Genomic DNA, 21,209 nt, shown 5'->3' on the forward strand with positions numbered 1-21,209 from the left:
GAGGTAAGATTAGACTTTGAATTGCAAAGAGCAAAATATGGTGAATCAGTGAAGTAGATTTTAGATGATTGCGAAGAAAGTCTTTAAAAAATTAAGTATTCCCAAACTGGAATAAACTGTCTGCTGAGGCTGTTTTCCTTTTCCTGGAAGTACTTATCACTACTCTCCTTGGCTTATTCTTGGGGTTGTTGGATGTTGAATGTTTTTATCTGAATTGGTGTTATCGGAGAACTTTATGAGCCCATCAAACTCCAAATTCTGTGAGTCTGTGTTTGGTTTTAGCATGAGTATACTTGGTAGACAGAGCAAAACTGAACCTGTAATTGAGAAGGCAGGGGTTTAATATACCTCAGGGTCAGTCACCCTGAAAAAATACTTTTAAGATAAGGAACTTTAGATTTAGATGTAAAAGGTGCAGGGGATTAAGATGACTGACATAATGTGTCTTGGTCTCCATATCAGCCTGCTGTCATTTAGCCTTCCCACTACTTTTATGAAGTGGAAAGTGCATAATTCCCCCCCTTCCATTTATTTAGAGCCCTTGTTTATTGAGATATTACTTAAACAAATACTGCAGTTTGTACCTATCATATTCATATTCATATCCATATTCATATTCAATTGCCTATGCATGTAATTTTGTAATTGTTTTTCACTTTGCTGTATATATGACCCACTCCTCTTTACCCACTCCCAACCTTTAAACTAGTTGAATCCAAGTTTCTAATCCATATTCATAATTCTAAAGTCTAAGAAATACATTTCAATATACTTCTAATTCTCTTATTATTACCTTATGTGCGATAAGATTCAAATTGCACCTTTGAAATGCCTTTATAGATGAACCCCCTTTGCTGTATATATGACCCACTCCTCTTTACCCACTCCCAACCTTTAAACTAGTTGAATTTTTTAATTCTTTTGGATCTAAACACACCATAATCTTTTATTTATTCACTTATTTTTTTAAAATTCTCACCTGAGGATATGTTTTTTATTGATTTTAGAGGGAGGGAGGAAGAGAGAGACATGAATGTGAAAGAGAAACATTGATTGGTTGCCTCCAGTACATACTCGACATGGGGTGGGTTGAACCTGGATTTCCTGACCAGGAATCAAACCTATGACCTTTTGGTATTCGTGTACAGGACAATGCTCCAGCCAACTGAACCACACTGGCCAGGGCTCTATCAGCTTTTAAAAGCATATGAAGCTCTTTGAAGGAATGCATTTTAGATTCTGCTGTCTTATTTTTCAAAATATTGGTAATAACAATTACTTGATTAAATTACATTGATCTAAGCATTTAATTCATTTAAAAACATTTATAGTATGTCTGTGATATAATAATTTTTTATATTTATAAAATTATGAAACTTTATTCATATGCTTATTCAGCTGTTAAAACTGCTTTATTAACTCAACATGTTTTTTGGACAATGAGATTTTAATCTTTTTTAGAACATTAGACAAAGCAGGTAGGTTTTTTAAAAGGTCATTTGGCTTGAGAAACTTTTTATTTATTTTTTGATCAGTGAAGAAGTAAAATTCCAGAGCCTCAGGTCTTCCTGAATGCTGCCTTATCTTTGGTTTTTTAAAGGTTACATTTGGGAAGCATTTGTAGATTTCCACATTGTTCTGAGCCTCTGGGAAATACAGACCCAGAGTTTTTAAAAAACGTTTCCCAGATATTTTGGTCTCAGATTGCTTGAGATTTCATAAACCAGAATATACATAGATCATCTGAAATAATGATGGTATTTGAATGGAAGAGTAAAAATGAAATTGCTTAAAGCAACTTTGTTTAAAGCAACTTTATTCATAAAAGAGATATGAATATATATTGCATAACAAGAATATACATATTACATAGATAACAAATTAGTCTGTCCTAAGTTATCATCAAATATTTAATTGAAGTAGATGAGATCTAACATATGAAAAAGGCCCAAAATGTAAGCACAAAGAAAGGTGTGTATAGTCCTTTCTATAAGAAATAAAGGTATTTAACACTGATTATATTTTATGAGGTTTTAAAAGATTTTATAAGGATATCTGCTAAGTGCTGTCATTTATATTAGTCTTTCATGAAGTAAGCATATAAAGTAAGGATAACAATAGAAATTGTATTTGATGACTAGTTTTTGCATTTACACATTCCTTTGCCTAGTTTAGTAAAATATTTGAGGTGGCTTATAAGACTACATTTACTAGTAAAAAAAAAAAAGATTAAAACAGGAAAATGAAAATATAGGTAGCCTAGGAGATTGAAACTGAGGGAAAATCAAAATGTACAAACTTAGACTGTAGGGTCAAAACCACTTATTCAATTTTGTCTGTAAATTTGAATCAGAATGAAGTGTTTTCTTTAATATAGTTTTCATTGTCCATAAGGAAAAAAATAATATGCAGCTTCTTGGTGGAAGCAGTTGTTTTCCCTGTATTCAGTCTGGAAACAGATTTCTTCTATGGTTTTTTTACTTAGGGATTATGGAATAGATACTGCCCTCAAAAGCCTCTCACTGATAAATTCATAGTAGGATTTAAAAAGGTGCTTATTGCAATAACACTTAGTCATAGCAAGTGTGAACCAAGCATTTATTACATACCAGACACTCTGTTTTTCAGGAATGATTCCATTTATTTCCACACCCACCCTATGATGTAGGTAATTCTTGTTATTCCCATTGTACAGATGAAGAATCTGACAAAGATTAACTTTCCCAGGATCCATATTGCTAGTGGTGGACCACACCATAATTTCAGATCCTGTGCTCTTAACCACTTCTCCAGTGCAAAGTACAATTTAGAGATAGTATTTCCGTCCAAGAGAACCTAATGAGAATCTTGTTATTATCAGGAAGGATTTAGATAACTGGACTTTTAAATGACAATATTGTCCTATTTTTTGGAAAACGTTGGACTATACAGAATTTTTTACTATATTTGAAAGTTCATTAGTAACTTTGAAAGCTAATTTCATCTTCACTGTCAATTTAAAAACATTTAGCTATTGAGGTAATATATTGGACTAGAGGCCCGGTGCATGAAATTCGTGCACAGGGGGAGCGGGGGCCCTCAGCCCAGCCTGCACCCTCTCCAATCTGGGACCCCTCGAGGGATGTCCGACTGCCCGTTTAATGGGCAGTCGGACATCCCTCTCACAATCCAGGACTGCTGGCTCCCAACTGCTCACCTGCCTGCCTTCCTGATTGCCCCTAACCGCTTCTGCCTGCCAGCCTGATCACCCCCTAACCACTCCCCTGCCAGCCTGGTCACCCCTAACTGCCCTCCCCTGCAGGCCTGGTCACCCCTAACTGCCCTCCCCTGCAGGCCTGGTCACCCCTAACTGCCCTCCCCTGCAGGCCTGGTCCCTCCCAACTGACCTCCCCTGCTGGCCATCTTGTGGTGGCCATCTTGTGTCCACATGGGGGCAGGATCTCTGACCACATTGGAGCAGCCACCTTGTGTGTTGGAGTGATGGTCAATCTGCATATTACTCTTTTATTAGATAGGATAGAGGCCTGGTGCACGGGTGGGGGCCAGCTGGTTTGCCCTGAAGGGTGTCCCAGATCAGGGTGGGGGTTCCCTTGGGGCGTGGGGCGGCCTGGGAGAGGGGCCTGTGGTGGTTTGCAGGCCGGCCACGCCCCATGGCGACCCAAGCGGAGGCCCTGGTATCTGGGGTTTATTTATCTTCTACAATTGAAACTTTGTAGCCTGGAGCGGAGCCAAGCCTTCTGCTTGCTCCTTGGTGGCAGTCATTTCTATTGGGATTTATGTATCTTCTATAATTGAAACTTTGTAGCCTTAAGTGAAGGCCTGGGCTGGCCAGGGTGTGCGGAAAGCTTGGCTTCCTCCATCGCCTGGGGCAACCCTAGCCTCCTGCTCTTTCCAGCTCCGTGGCTGCCGCCATTTCTGTTTGGGTTTATGTATCTTCTATCACTGAAACTTTGTAGTCTTGAGTGGAGGCCTAGGCCATCAAGAGCAGGCGGAAAGCTTGTCTTCCTCCATTGCCAGGGAAACCCAAGCCTCCCTCCTGCTCTCTGTGGCCGTAGCCATCTTGGTTGGGTTTATTTGCATATTTGCTCCTGATTGGCTTGTGGGCGTGGCTTGTGGGTGTAGCGGAGTGATGGTTAATTTGCTTATTACTCTTTTATTATATAGGATTGGTTGTCTTACAGAAAAGTTTAGTTTACTGTTTCTACCTACTGTGGGCAGAAGTGAAACTAGTTGCAAATTACCTGACAACAGATGCATGTTCCAAATGAAGAATAAGTTCCTAATGAACCAACTGACTGAAGAACAGAATGTGTTCCCTTTCCTTATAGTTTTGGGGAAGGGCTGAGCATTGCAGTGGGACTTTCTATACTAGGTAGGATATTAAATTAGCTGAACTTGAAAGATCCTTTCCAATTCTGGATTTTAACATCCTGTTTCCAACTGAGTATCTATCTCTGAGACCCACTTTTGTATTCTCAGCAGTAAAATTAAGCTAACATTTTCTTTATATCATTCATAGTTCTGAAGATCAAATAAATATTATATGTAAAAGTCCTTTGAAAATTGTTAATACTGTAATTGCAAAAATTCATTGATGTATTCTTTCAACAAAAGGAAGTATTTTGTTTTTTATTTGTATTTATTTAACAACTGCATACCAGCTGAGTGGCTATTCTATGACATATAATATTTTACACATATTACTATCCAATTTACTTATTTTTTAATGCTGTTAGATTTTTCTCTTGTTAATCCCCTTTCAGTTATTTTATTCCCCAACTGTCTGAGATAAATGAAATTCTCAAAGTTTTAAATTTGGGTAATGCCAACCAGGTAATATATTATAGAATTTTCAACTAAATGGAAATTCTACTTACCTGAATCTTTCTCATGCTCCTTCAGCGAGATTGGAAAGAGATTGCTTCTTACCATTCATGCCCTTCTTAAGAAAAATAGTATAAAATAAAGAGTATTGATCCCGTAAGACAGTCATTTCTGAATAGGACATATTGAATTTAAATTAATCACTTAGAACTCTTTTTCTTTGATTCTTTTGCTTAATTCATGCTTGTCACTTTTAACTCAAATTCAATGCCTTTACAAAGGATTTTCAGTGATTCCCTCTTCTTCATTCTAAACACCCTTCAGTGTAGATAGGAAGTTTGGCTCTATTGTTTAGATCTTATGCCGAGTCAGATTTACAGAATTTTAGAGCGAAGAAAGGCCTCTGTAAGCATCCAGCTCAATGCCCTCATTTCCCCTTTAAGGGAATGAGGCCCAGCCCCAGTCACACAGCTGGTCAGTCTTTGAGCCAGAATTATGACCCAGGTCAGTTTTCATTATCTTTTGTTTTGTAGTTGCTTGATTGTTTTATAAGTATGTTTGGTTTTCCCAGCTAGAAGATTTGTTGCAGGGACATAACTTTTTATCCAAAGATTCTTCTGTACTTCTGTGTTTAGAGTAGGCAAACTAGAATACCTGGGAGCTAGCCTTTCAGAAGCAAATGCCAGTGATATAAGAGTACATTTTGGTCTAGTGCTATTTTAAAATTGTCTTCACTTTTCATTTTAATATATCTAAAACATCTATACTAATAAAAGGATAATATGCTAATTAGACCGGATAGACCAGACGTCTTCCAGATGTCCTTCTGGACAAAGCCACAGCAGCTGCGAGGGCCAAGGAGGGCTGGCAGCCACAGCGGCCAGAGAGGGAGGCCAGAGGCAGCAGCAGCGGCGGGGTGATGGGGGCAGCGCCTTCCCCTGATTGGCCCGGTCGCCTCCCTCAGAGGGAGGCCAGACTGTGGCTTAGGCCTGCTCCTCATGGGGAGCGGGCCTTAGCCATCAGTAGGACATCCCCTGAGCGCTCCCAGACTGTGAGAGGGGACAGGCCTGGCTGAGGAACCCCCTCCAGTGCACGAATTTTCGAGCACTTGGCCTCTAATATTATATATTCATCTACTAGTACAACTGCTTTATATCTCTATTAATTAGTGACTAGATAAAATTGTATATTCTGATTACTTGAAATACTGTGACAAGAAGCAAGGTTTATATATATCAATATTTGATAGGCTCTTCTAAGTTTTCTCTAATTGTTTAGTGCAGAAGAACTTACCTAGGACAGATAACCTACATCTAATCTGTCATATGATAATGATATCCCTGTACCCTCACACCATCCAAATTGAGAATTCTGTGCATTTTTTATGTTTAAAGAGTGCTACAAGAAAGGAAACAAAACAAAACAAAAAAGGCAAAGAGAACCATTGACTTAGAATAGCCTAATTGAGATGATGAAGTCTTCCTTTTAAGATAAAATTGCGAAGTTGTGTAGGAATGCTTGTTGAAGGTATATATAGAAATCTTGTAGAAAGGTATAGACTGATTTCATGCATCATTGAAATCACTTGCTTGCCTGTAGGATTTGTCTTTCAGGCCCCTGGGATAGTTGAATTGCAACTATAAACGTCCACAAATCCGGGAAGGAACTGATTAAACCTGACGGCCATGGCCTCTGCTTCTACAATACAGATGTGACACAGTAAACATACAGTGAACACAGAGATTTGCTATCAGAAACTGCTCTTTAGTCATTGTGATGAGTAGTGGCTGACCTAACCTGTTGGAAGTTATAGTAAGGTTGTTTCTGTGGCTGGACATCATGGTGCCCATGTTACAAGTGTTTATCTATTAGATCTCGTTCTCTCTCCCTACATTTCTTCAATATTGGATGTAACTGTGCACCATTTATAAGGCTGTCATATAGGTATTTCTTAAATATTAAAGAAATGTTCATAAAATAATGTACATACATTAGAAAGTCATAGGATAGTCAAGTGCTCACAAAAGTTTCATTTATAGAGTGGAGAATTAGCAGTGGCCAATTTAAATTTTATACACGGAATCCTTTCTGAGCCTTGCTTTGGGCTGGGTGCTGAGGATTATAGCAAAAGCCTGACATTTTGAGGCAAGACATTTAGTTTTTAAAAGAGGCAAAGTTGGATAGACTGATGATTGTGATTTAGTAGTAATTACATACCATGTATTATTTCATGAACATAATAAGCTAGAGAATGAGAATGATATTTTTTTGTTTTTTTAATTTGAGAAGGATTCTGGGATCACCTAATTCTAGAGTTTCACAAATAAGGAAACTGAAAAAAAAAATCCCACCAATAACATGTTTTATAAACTGTTTCTTAATTTATATTTAGAGCATTAAGAACTTTATTTTCCTCTTAGGAGAGGTCAGTACTAAATCTGTGTGACAATTTCATTTACTCAGTGGAGAATTGAGAGGTTCTCTGTTTAGCACTTGAATATTGGACATGATTCAAATTTAAGTCAAGTGTGTCTAGAGGCTTTACTCATACCTATTCATACCTTTTAGTCAGCAATGCTTCATAATGCCCTGGTTTCATGAATTAATTTTAATGGAATTATATTTGAACAACTCAAAATTATATAATTAATTTCATTCAGCTTCAATTAAAGTTACTAATTGAATAAGCCTACTAGCACGACACCTGGCGGCAGTCAGCTACATAACAGTGATAGCAAGTTATGTTGGACTCTACTGATGAGAGATTTCACATGTACAAGTGAGTTTATATAAAAGCCTTTTCTGTTGATAATCTCAGAAAGGCCTTGAGCTGACTGCAGCAGTGGAAAGATATCTGGAGTTGTTTAAAAAAGTAAAGATTTTAATTGAAAATAACAGATCTCAGGAAGATTACATTTTCTCTATGATAATGCTTAGTAAATGTTACATAAATCTAGAACATATTGGTTTAGCATGCTTCTAATTTATATTTTACTGCCATCTGAATATGGTTTTGCTTACTAAAGATACTAAGCATTGAAGACCTTATTTTATTTTTTTAGTTCTTAGCCTCTGGATTTAGTCTAAGTCAGTGTTCCTCTATTTCCATGTGCTGAAATGTGTTTTGTATCAGAGTTTTTAAGTTGTTGTGAAATCCCCATGGTACATGTGCAAGATTTTTTTTCCTTTCAATGGGAATGTTAATACAGTTGACTAACAACTTCTGTTTGAATCTCTTTCCTTGCTTCCAGGGCTTGACATCATCTAGCTTCTCTTCCTTCTTTGATCCTTTCTAATTGGGCAGACCCCACTTGAGACACTTCTTTTCATATATTCCACTCTTTTGGTGAGCCTAGTCATTTGGTCGGCTTTAGCAATAAAGTTTAGGAAAATGACTGTTTCTAGCTATAACTTCATTTGTGATTTGCAAATTCAAATATCCAACACTAAACTCATCCACTAGACTGTAAACTCCACGAAGGCCTGGGTTGCATCTAGTATCCCCATTGTATCCTCATTGCCCAGCACACTGCCTAAACATCTACTATGTATGTATATATATAATTTTTTAAATTCATACATTATTTTCCTGGTCTCCAGGTTTTCTGTCAAATCCACACAAATCACATCTTCCCAATTATCTGTGCAAGCCTCTAGTTAGTTTCTCACATCTACCCCCTTTCCCATCTTGTTATCCATTTGGTTAAATTCTCATCAACTTCTACTTGGCCAAGTCTCCGTTTTTCTCCTTACTCTGTTCTCCTGGTTACTCCCATGCTACAGTGATTTTCAAGGATGTAAGTGCAGTGGAATAACCTAAGCACCCCTCCCCTAAACTGAAATAGAATCTTTGGTGATGGGCCTAGGAATCTGTTTTTTAAAAAGAGGCCCAAGTGAGTTAGAGTGCAGTCAGGATTGAGAACTACTAGTGTATACAAATTTACTAATCTTCCTGAAGTACGACTCTGATTAGGCAATTCATAAAGCTTCAGTGGCTACTTTCACTCACCTTTCTTGCTTTTAAATTAGATCTACTAGTAGATTTCTCACCTAAAAAGATTCATTCTATGTCTCTATTCAAACCTTTATGAACTTATCTCCTAATATCCCTCTTAGAGTACTTCAGTCCAGAGTTGGAACCTTTGCCCAAGTCTGCTATTGGAGTTTGCCCACGCCCTTTTTCTACCTGGAATGGCTTTTCTCCCATCTTTACTTTTAGAATCCCCCCTAGTCTTTTAAAGACCATTGTTATGTTTCCAATAAGCTATTCCTTTTCCTTACTTATTGGCATTCCCCCCTGAGAACTCATAAATCCACATATAGATTCCTCATCCTAAACACCGTTCCTCTCTGAGAATTTATAGCACAGTCTTTGACTCTTTCCCAGGTTTCTATGAAGACAACTCTGTACCTCCTCACTTCTCCTTCAGCTGCCATCTGACTTTCATCTCTACCCCTCATTGGACTCTCCTCTCCTTTGATGCTTTCTCTACTATTCCCACCCTATGGACTTACTCATTTTCATCCTTGATATAACCGTTTCACATTTCTCTGACCTGGCAGATCACTTACCATGTTCTGACGATTTGTTTACAATAATCTTGACAGATTATTTTTCCTGTAGACATCTCTGTTTCTTCAGTGCTATGCATGTAGTAGGTGCTCAATAAAAATGTTATTGAGTCAATATGTATGCAACAGTCAGTAGAGTTACTGCTCCCATTTTCTTAAATTTTGGCAGACTCAGAAGCATTTAGAAAAAAAAAATCTATACAATGAAAAAAGTAGAGAAAGATATGCAACATTTAATGATGATAAATATATATTTTTTTTTATTCAGATAAATGTGAAAAAGAAAATACTGAGAGAGATATAACTCATGCTACGAATAGCTGCTTCGCACATGGAGTGATGCAAGACCAGTTCATTTGGGGAAATTGTTCAGAGGATGAACTCATCAGAAGTAAGTACTTTTAGAGCAAATTGCAGTGATTTTGGGATGTGACTGTGATAATATGCTCTGAGTTAATTGTCCCATATTATTTTTCTGAAAATATATAAATCAGAATTTTCAGAATTTATCTGAAAGTGTTTTCACTAGAATTTTTACAATAATAGGGCTATAAACTAGGATATAAATAATACTCTCTCAGTTTTCATCCTTTCTTTAGAAAAGAAGTTATTGAGCTGTAAATTTTGGACTCAGTTCTTAGAGAGATTTAGAGAAAACTTAATTCTTATTTGAGTAGTGACTAAGTGAAAGTCAGACAATTCTAAGTGACTATGAAGTTAAAAAGATAAAGAGCTAAAGGACAATTAGTAATACTTTGGTGATGCCATTTTAATCCTTGTTCTTGTAAGTCAAATGATTCCAAACTTTTTTTTATAATTAAAATGTTTATCACTCCTCCTCCTTCTTTTTCCTTTTTTAAAAATTCTCTTCCTCTTCCTGAGATTGCTGTGTAGAATGCATACAAAAGCTTTGGCATATTTTCATTTTATTCTGGGAATGTCTGGAAATAGCAGTATCTTTTGGGTGCTATTCAGAATGCTGATTTCCTGTCGGGTTCTTCTCTGGGGCTTAGGTTCCAGTCACTAAGTTCCCTCAGATGGGTTCACGATGAATTGACCAGGTAATGAATTGTTCTCTGTAGTAAATGAATAAGTATAAAGATCACTGCTATGCCTCACCTGGAAGAGCATAGGAATATATATTTTGGAATTCTCTTTCATTGTAACCACGTTGCCATGTCTTATTCTATTCCCAGCATGGACAGAGGAAATGATTATTTTCTGGAAATCAAGCATTATTTTTAATTTAATTTAATTTAGTTCTTCAGTTCAGACACCCTCATTATATAGACCCTTTCTTGTGTTACATATTATATTTACTTTGAATCTTTGAATGTTTCTTTTCCTCTCTAGAATGCCCATTATCTGTCCTCAACTGAAGAAAGCAGAAACAGGAAAAAACCAACTTAGTAGAAAACATAAAGTAGCAATAAAAACACTATTGAAGGAAATATAAAGATTTCAAACAAAAACTCTAAAAGTGAATGTATTTTAATTTAATTTTAGGACATTTTCTTTTTCTTTTTTAAAAATTTTTGTCTTAGAGAATGGAATGGAAAGGAAATTAGGCTTAGAAATTAGTGAGGAGCGCCCTGGCTGGTTTTGCTCATGGATAGAGTGTTGGCCCGCAGGCAGAGGCGGGAGGTAACCAGTTGATATGTCTCTCTCTCACATCGATGTTTCTCTCTCTCTCTGTGTCTCTCCCCCTCCCTTCCACTCTTTCCAAAAATCAGTGGAAAAAATATCCTCTGGTGAAGATTAAAAACAACAACAACAAAAAATTAGTGACGAGCAAAATTTATATAGCTTTTTCCAAAGAATCGAATAAACATTATTTCAAGTAAGCACTTATTCCCAAAACATTTATATTGATTGTCTTCCATTTAAATGTTGACTCTGCTGTTATGAAACATAGTTTTTTAAGATATTGATAAAATCATATTTTATCTATGATTTCCTAACAACCAGAGAGTTAGTGAGAGCTAGAAGAGGTCTCAGAAACAATTTTATCTCCACCTTGGGGAGCATGATTGTTTCTCATTTTATTTCATAGTTACAGAATTTTAAGTGTGTGTGTTTCATTTAATTGATTTAATTCCCTACTCTCCCTTCCCAAGACCCACATAAAGAAAACGTGAATAAGAACTCTTAAGACAAAAACCTAAATACAACCACTACTGCATAAGAATTTGGAGAGTCATATTTAATGTGTTAACATTTTTTGTGCTATTTGATAAAACTTATAGTAACAGAAATTCATACCATAAATGGAATGGATTTAAAAGAAGTACTCTATTGTCAATATTGATTAAGTGTACAGTGCTAAAACATTGTAAATTTCATGTAATCTTTTTATTTTATTTTAATTTGAGATGACGAAGCCTTTACCATGGGACACTGGAGCATTTGGGGACAATTGTGTAGTTTCCTACTAATTGAAGGAATGCAGAGAGAGAGAGAGAGAGAGATATTGAGATGTATTGCCCCATCTGAGAGGGCTGCTGGGAAAACTGACAGATGAATGGATATTCAAAAGATAATGGCCAATGACAGTAATGCTTCTCCTTCCTGAAACATAAACTGGCAATAATTTCTAAACCTATTTGTGGGTGACATTGGACTCTGAATTCTGTTAACAAATTTAAAAAACTATCTTTTTGTTATTTTCCTGGTCACACTGTTCCTGACAAAGGCGATTTTATTGGGTCTACAGGAAGGATTTGATATCTACATATCTGGATTTGCCAAAATGGAACATTTATATCATCTTTAAACCAGACTCAAGTATGGAGAGCATTTGAAAGTTTGATATTGTGATAGCTTCTGCTATTCCAACTCCTTAATATGAAGCTCTACAAAGCTGCCTGAATTTCCTTCTTTAGCCTTTTCCATAGAGTATTTGGCCATCTCCATGTAATTTAATGTTTGTCTCTCTTAACCCTGCAGTTAGGGAGATGTGTGTTTCCCTCTTGGTTCAACATCTGGCACATTTTGCGGGCCCACTAAATCTTTCGTAATAACAATAAGCCCTGGAAAGAAGGCTCTGGCTCAGAGCTGTGTGGGGGAGGAGGGGAACATCTGTGGTGAGTCAGGATCAGACTGGCTCCCGTTCCAGGAGTCCTGTGTGGAGCCCTGAGCACCATGGAAGAGGCAGACAGCTGGCTCTCATGGAATTGATTTCAGTGTTCCCACTGTAGTGTGAGGTTAACTGGATGGAGGGATCAGCAGAAAAATGAGGCCAGCTGGGGTGTGGGAACATTTTCAAATGTATAACCCACTCTTTTTCCAAGCTTCCATGGGACAACTCAGCTGTATAAGCAAGAAGTGAAAGAGAGTGGCTCTGTTTAATATGACTTCTTTTTCTCTACCTATTCTTGAGCGTGGTTAGTGAGAGCTGACAGCTAACATCTCCTTGTCCCAGATGCCTGCTGCCTGCTTTGTTGGACATTTAAGGCATAATTTATAGGGGACTGTTAGCTGTCAGTATGATGAGGCTGTTTTTACTTTTCTGAGAATAACTGAGCTCTGGAAAGTCAAGGGAGTGGCTGCTTTGGAAATTGTATTCTAATTAAAGGGTGTATTCTCAGGCCTCATAAAGGAGATCCAAACTGAGAATAATTTCCAAATTATTCTGTGAACTTTAATCCTGACCTCAACTGGACCACCCACTTGTGGCTCATACTTGGTTCCTGCTCCACACAGAAGTTCAGGCTTTGTCTACCTTCCCTGGTCCTTCTAGAAAACATTGCAGGTGGCAGGCCGGAGGTACTGTGCTCTCAGGGCCTGGAGCCCTAATTGGTTGCCCTTGAGTTGCTAATTTATTAGAATTCTTTCTGGAAGCTATAAATAAAAGAGAGGAAATCCATGTGGAATCAAACATTTTGAATAAATAGGCCACACATACAATCTGGTCAGGGAATGTGCATTGTGATTCTCTTTCTTATGAAATTTAAATTAAAAAGATAATCCTAACCACTCAAGTTTGTTAAAAAAGCAAACACACAAAACACCTAAATTAGATCAGTAAATAAATAACAACTAAATTGAAGTTTTGTAAGAAGACTTTATAATTGGAAATTATAATTAGAAAGATTTTATTTTTCACTGTGAACTTTTATTCTTTTTACAGTATACAAGGCTTTCATATTCTGAGAAAATATTTTGCTGTCTAATTTAACTTCTGGAATGGGGATTATATTTTGGGGTTTATAAGGGCATCTTTCAATGGGAACACTAGTTAAGACTTTGGCTTTTCTTGTCATATTAGCATATATGACACGGTACATAATTTGGAACTATGCCTTGTTTTAATAATCACTGTGCCTCTGACTTAGTTAAATAAATGTTGCAGAAAAATGGCACCCTCAATTAATATTAATTTTTCTATTTAACACACAGTATGAATAAACTGATAACAGGCAATAGGCAACAATTAGTTTTTTAATTAGACAAGTAAAGGAACAAAAGTAGCATTATGATCTAAGATTTTAGGGGGACTTCTAAGGTAGGAAGGAATGTGTGTGTTTGTGTGTGTGTGTGTGTGTGTGTCTTCCTATGCTTTACTCATAAGCATGTGTAATATTTTCCTTTAATATAGGTCAAATTCTACTTTTCTAATTATTTCCTATATATAGAGAGAGAGCTTGCATTTTCTTTGTTCCTCTTTCTAAAGTGCCTCAGGTCTCTAGCTCAGATTTTTCTAGGTCTTTCTGAAATTTCTTACTATTTAACTTTATCCTTGGACATTGCTTTTATATAAATGTCTCCTAATTCAAAATGTCATTACTTAACTGCAGAAATTTTCTTCAGCTTCTCTTCTGAAATAAATTTAAATTAAACTATTTTGCTCACCTAATTTTCTCCTTTGTGAGTTTGTAGAATTCCCAAGATCTGAAGCGAAGTTAGAATGTTCTATTTAAATGGTAATCCCCATTCTATTTAACCCATTTATTCATTTTGAGGAGTTTTTAGCTCTCATAATAGTAAGCACTTAATTGGTAGTAGAATGCAAGCCTTCTTTCTCTAACTCACACTTGCCTCCTTTTTATGCATCATGCTTTTTCACTCGTTCTGCTGCTTGAAACCTTACTCTTGGCATCCTCTCAACATCAACAGGCTCCGTTGTTAGAAATACTATTATTTCTTTTCCTAGCCTTTGCCAACTTGCCATTGATCACTCCTTAGTGAATACTGTTTCACTTTGGGGAATACCTCCTCTATGTAAAATATTGAAAGAAAGGCAAATCCTCAAGTGTGCAATCCATACAGGTAGGGCATTTCTTACTTTGAAGGTAAGGAAAGAACACCAAGAGGTTGGGATTAAATTTTTCAGTGGCTCTCATGTTTGATTGAACATTAGATTAAGTATTATTTGTTTTTTTTAGAATTAAATTTATATAAAAAGAGACCTTAAACAAGCCCCACCAGATATGTAACACCCAGTAAGACTGGGATACATAGTTTTTGTGTGACATTTCCTAGGTTATCTAAGATTCTTTCTCTAACACTTCATGCTCATTCATTTTAGGAGCCCATCTTGGGAATAAGTCATGTTACTTTCACCTTAGTATATTTCCCTTCTTCTTTTGTCTCTCAAAAAAAAATTGTTTTTCAGTATTCTGACCAGACAGTTATGTGGCTGTGGTGCAGATTATTTGATTGTTGCTGTTAAAGTGGATTCTTTAAAAAAATATATTTTTATTGATTTGAGAGAGGAAAGGAGAGGGAGAGAGAGATAGGAATATCAATAATGACAGAGAATCATTGATTGGCTGCCTCCTGCATAGCCCCTACTGGGGATTGAACCCACAACCTGGGCATATGTCTGACAAGGAATTAAACCCTGACCTCCTGGTTCATGGGTTGATGCTCAACCATTGAGCACACCGGCCTGGCAAGAGCAATCTTTAACCATCAATTATTCCTAAATCCAACACATGGTTAATCATAAACCATTTTTGATAGCTTCCTGTATTTATCTTATTGGTCAAAGACAACCATTAGGTTATATTCTAGAATGGAGCTCAAATTTCCTGACATACTTCTTTCTCAGAGTGCATTTTCCATGCCAATCTGGGTTCTGCCCAAGAAGCTGGAGAGAACTATTGACCATCTTTTTTCTTTTAACATCTTCAATTCAGGGTCCTGGAGACCAATGGAAACTAATTACCAGGACTCAGAACCTGGATGTCTTATGACTATACATATTGGGCAAGTTGTCTAATGTCTTTGAATTCTAATTCCTCATTTTAAGATGAAGGGTACCAATACTTTATGATGCCCCATTGTGATTTTTGAGGATTATACAAGAAAATGCATATTGTGTACTTTATTAGTACAGAGCTAAGTGAGCAAATACTCATGAATTTATTCATTTTTGTTATTATTGTTCTTGGATTTAAATATCAGTTTTAAGGCTGTGTGTGTGTGTGTGTGTACACACACACAAATATATATAATTTCCTTCATCATTCCATTGGGTTATATATCTAGACATGCTAGGTAAATAGACCAGGCCTTTCTGAGACCCTTGATAGATATTTATGTCCACAACAAATAGCACAGTGGATACTACATGATTTATACTTAATAAATGATGACTGAAGTGTATTGAATTAATGAGGGGAGGGCAGAGATGTTTTCTACGTGTTGCTTCTATTATTTCAGACTTTAAGGTCCTATGACAAAGATTCTAAATCACTACATTTTTCTTCTTATTCCTTCTATCCCACTTCTTACTCCCAAGCCACATATGGTTTATTCATGTCATTTCAGTATTTATAGATGACCTAATGAAATTAAAGCAATCAAGCCCTTAGTTTTGACTGCTATTCACTGGTCAGGCTATTCTGAAGAGTTCTCAGGGAACTGTTAGCAGTGCACTGGTAACATTCATTGTCTACAGAAGTGGGTAGGAATGACACTTTATCAAGGCCCTTTTTTTTGCACTCTTAATCTTTGTTTTTCTTTCCTATATGTAAGAAAAATGTTTGAGAGTACTTTAGTTCCATCTCTTCATCATTTCACCGTTCCTTGCTTACCCCCTACCATCCTATCATCCCACTCTCCTTACTTCTCTCCCTTCTTCCTTTTCATATCTTTCTCTGCCTTTCTAATTTGGTTTTTAAATGCTTTGTATACTATAAAGTACAATGTATGTTGTTACTGTTGTCCTTATTATTACTTTTAATGTTATTATTCTAATTTATTACTTTACCATTCACTCTTATCATGAACCATGGCTCATTCAATTTCCAATCTATATTTTTCTACACTTTGTCAAAGATTTTCAGAATCTTCCTGATACTCCTAAAATTGTTTGCTCATTTTGGGGGAAGAAGAGATGGTATTGAAGTACAAGTGGATGAAAGCTCTGTGAGGAAACCAGATATATACCTTTCCCATTTAGGAGTTCTTTGAGCCTCAGGGAATAGCTGAGGCCTGGGAATTAGTTTTGAGATCACTCTGAATCTGCTAACCACAGAAGAAATAAATTACATTCAGTGATCAAGACCGTAAATGCTGCGGTCTAGATAATTTTAGTTCTCAAACCTCAAACTTCCTGGATCTGAACAGTCTGTGAATTTGCACATAAATTATTTTTTGGAGAATATGTTGTTATATTGAACTTTCAGGATTAGCAGTTGAAATATAACTTTGAAAACTGAATAAAAAATCAGTTGCCTTAAAAGGGAGTACTTACAGTGTGCTCGCACAGTGTTATGATGGGGACACAGTGATGAACATTAAGGTGTGATCTCTGCATTCAGTCTGGTGGAAGAGACAGACAGTTCACCTTGAAGTGGCAATGAGTGCTATGATGGGAAGTGTAGGCTATTGTATGTTCACATTTGAGAAGCACATATTCTTGTATGAAGGAGGGGTCAGAGAGGGCTTTCTGGAGGAAGTGATGTCTATGATGATACCTAAAGGAGTTAGCCAATCCAAGCATAGCATGGGGGGGGGGTAGAGTGTGTTAAGCAAAAAGGACAGCACACCTATAGTTTAGAGATAAGAGATAAATTGGCCAGTTTGAGAAGAATTGGAGTAGTTTTGTGTAATTTGGGTTGTAAAATGTTAGATGAGGTATGGAGAGAGGTGGGAGGGAAAGAATGGGTTAAAGGAAGATGGAAAATGTTGAAGGGATTAGCAACTTAATCAAACTAATATTGTAGTTTGGCTATATTTAGGGTGATTACTCTTGAATTTGTTAGAAAACAAGAATGGGAAGAACTGAAAGCAGGTCTGCCAGCTGGGAGACTTACATTACTCCAGTTGAGAAAGGAAGCAGTCTTGGACTGAAGTAATGGCAGGTAGGATTGCAAGAAGTAGGGGTATAATTCAGTAAGACATATGGGTTATGGCAGTGGTCGGCAAACTCATTAGTCAACAGAGCCAAATATCAACAGTACAACGATTGAAATTTCTTTTGAGAGCCAAATTTTTTAAACTTAAACTTCTTCTAATGCCACTTTTTCAAAATAGATTTGCCCAGGCCATGGTATTTTGTGGAAGAGCCACACTCAAAGGGCCAAAGAGCCACATGTGGCTCGCGAGAAGCAGTTTGCCGATCACGGGGTTATGGGAATAGCAGTTGCTGCATAGGAGGCCAAGATTTTGTTTGGACAAGTGGTAGTTGTGATAAAAGGGACAAGTGGTAGTTGTGATAAAAGGACAATGGGGCCAAGTATTTAAGGACATTGTTCAAAGGGAGTTTACAGCGAGAGGTGGTAGATGTCAGATGGGTAGGGAAGGAAGTAAACACAAGAAGGGTATTACAAGTAAGAAGAAAACCAGAGGGGGTAACAGTCCCTAAAGATTTCTGTACTTTAAGAAACAAAAAGGGTATAGCTACAGTAAGGGAATGGGATAAGTGGAAAGAGAAAATAGAGTGTGGTAATTAGAAATATGAATTTAAGATTTCTGAGGTGGAACAAGCCCAGGTGAGGACTAAACCAAGGTATGGACATGAGGGGTGACTGAAATAACCTCTCCTACATCAGAGTGCTAGATTTAGAAGAGGTTTTGGAGGCTTCATAAAAATTACCATATTTAGCACGTGTGGAAATAAAAACCTAGATCTTTCGCCTAATCAACATGACCCAAAACAGGTAAATCTGGGTCTTTATCTATGGTATGTGTGTGTGTGTGTGTGTGTGTGTGTGTGTGTGTGTGTGTGTGTGCGCGCGCGCATCTCTTGGATTCCTCATTAAACCATAATGGTTTAGAAGCCACCCAGTTCTTTGTTGCTTTGCCCTAAGATTAGTTACCTGTTGTAGATGAATGGAATAGTAATTTGATATTCTCTAGAGCTGAGGACCCTGTAAAGAATGAATGATAGTACATATTGTTTGAAGCCCTTGGTTTTCTTTATTATAACATTCTAAAGGGTCTTCACCACTTAGTTCAGTAGCCAAAAAAAGATTGGGATTTTTAGAAAAGATATATATCAGTATGTGTGTGTGTGTGTGTGTGTGTGTGTGTGTGTGTGTGTGTGTCTTTGTGATTTTTCTTAATGGATGACGTATCTCTCTTCACAATAGTTACCTCTAGGGAGTTATGTAAAATTGATGATTTTTCTTAATGGATGACGTATCTCTCTTCACAATAGTTACCTCTAGGGAGTTATGTAAAATTGGGAACTTATTGGTGAAGAAGACGTTCAATTATTATTCTGTATATTTTCTTCGGTTTTGTTGTCTATTTTTTGCCCACGAGGTGAATTGTTTTATTATATTAAAAGCAATAATATTTTAAAAAGAAAATTCTCCTAGATAGAAAAAATTACTAGAATGAGGCCCAACTTCTCAAAGCCTCATCTGAACCCAGTCACTTGTAGAAAATGTTTCAGGTGAAAGATAAGCCAGGAGATTTCATTTCCTTCAGGTTCTGCAAAGATAGGACAGCTGCATAATTTTGGAGGTGAAGAACAGTGCACAATGAGAATGCAGGACCCCTTGTTAAAAATTATAAATTTTAAGATGGCAAGAGCAGAACATTAAATAGAGTGTAAGCCTTTCTAAGCACAAACACAGGGCTTGTGCCCATAGAGACAGTGAGGGTGTTAAGGATTCAGAATACCTTGCACACATTTTATAATTGTTTTCAGTAAATTCCCGAAGGTCAGGAATGAAGGAATTCTTTCTGGACTTGGCAAATCAGTTGATTTGTAGTCAGAAGCATGAGTAGTTTGTGTAGCTATATGGAGCATCTGCGATGTGGCAAATTCTTAAAGGTAGTGGTTTCTACTTTTATGCAGCCACAGAAGGGGTGAGACTGTGCTAGCTCCATAGGCTCAGTCGGGAGGGCGAGGGGGTGCATCCGAACAAGGAACATTGGTGGAAGTCCCTCTGCATTCCCCTTAGAAGCTCCATTATCCCTTTGCCATAGCGCAGCTGGGAGTAAATACTACCACTTGTCCAGTGTTTCTTTAAAGGAGTCCTTCAGGACTTGGTGATAAATCCATGCTCCACTAGAAGCTGGATTCTTCCCAGATCCCTGAGTTCTACAGCAAGACACACAAAAGTCAGAGAAATCTCTTTTAAAACCCTTAGTGCTAATATTAGAGGGTTAAATTGTATTAAGTGAACCAGAGAAGAGAGTGGGTGGAGAAATTGGTTCTGCTGTGGAACATTATTTAATTAAATACATTTTCCATGGTTCTTTAGAACTTGGACTGGGAAATTTAAGGGGAAAAAAAAAGATTCCCTCCATCTCAAATTGTAATATATAATTGATTCATGCCGATGTCATTGTTAAAAGACTACACATCTCATCTATGGATGCTGCCCATCATTCCTGTCTTTATGAAAAATATATTAATGTATCATCTATGTAAAGGCCTAGCTTTGCAGGTTATATTCTCCATATTCTTTCAGCCTACGAAGGTGCTGTCATAATCACAAAGGTGATTAATAATGTAGGCAGCAGCCGTGACAATAACACACCCATGGAACAGTGTGATCATGTGTAATTATAATTTTCCTACCATTTCTTTGAGTTCAGTCCTTCTTATTGCACTTCTCTCATATTCAGTAAATTTTCAAAAATCTCGTAGATCTGAATATGAATATTTACTATTAGAAATGTAAAATTAAATCCATATTCCTACAAATTTAGTTTTCAGTATTTTTTTTTACTTTAGCTAGTTTAAGATGGTTGATTTTTTGGTCTGACTTTACATTTTGAAAGAAACAGAAGAAAAGCCATTTGGTATTTTTTATTTAAATATTTATAAACTTGCCTTTTAATTTTTAAACAAAAGGAATTACTTTTATATTAAATTTCAAATATTATTTCCCAATGAAATATATATTTAATAAAAATATTTTATAGAGATTTAAACAATACTGACTTTTGCCATAAAGTCCAAATTTGCTTGGACTAATTCAAGGCGGGGTATACATCTTCAGGCTATAATATCATCTGATTATTTCAACATTAAATTTGAACTAGTTGCCAACCTAGTACCTAAAAAGTTGATGTAAAGGGATGCTGGTAGTACTTTAATTCCCATGGAAACTGAAAATCAGATGGCAGAACCTTAAATGAGGCACTGTGTGAAGTGTGAAGTGGTGTTGATTGTGATGTTGTTGTAACTCTTTATTCATGCCTCCTCCACCTTCTAGCATAAATTATTTGATCCCTAAGGAGTATCTTAATTGTCCTCTAAGTCAAGACTTCCCAGTGTTTAATGTAGATTTTTAAAAATTTATTTGAAATCACATTGATTCTTGCCTTTTTTAATTCTAAAGACCTTACATCCATTTCACTTTAGCCATCTTATAAATATGGACACACCTTGGACCTTGTTA

The 21,209-nt window shown here is 36.7% G+C and overlaps 1 protein-coding gene across 4 annotated transcripts in view; it reads left to right on the forward strand.

The window, feature by feature from the left end:
• The window catches only part of MDFIC (MyoD family inhibitor domain containing), an 89,090-nt gene that overhangs the window by 11,934 nt on the left and 55,947 nt on the right, over positions 1-21,209 (forward strand). For all 4 annotated transcript variants that reach the window (XM_080666688.1, XM_080666689.1, XM_080666691.1 and 1 more), the window contains exon 3: positions 9,665-9,787. In XM_080666688.1, the coding sequence (XP_080522814.1) occupies positions 9,665-9,787 (123 nt within the window). The remainder of the gene's footprint in view (positions 1-9,664; positions 9,788-21,209) is intronic.

This window comes from Plecotus auritus, assembly GCF_963455305.1.
Source record: "Plecotus auritus genome assembly, chromosome: 4".
In the NCBI taxonomy this organism is placed as follows: Eukaryota; Metazoa; Chordata; class Mammalia; order Chiroptera; family Vespertilionidae; genus Plecotus; species Plecotus auritus.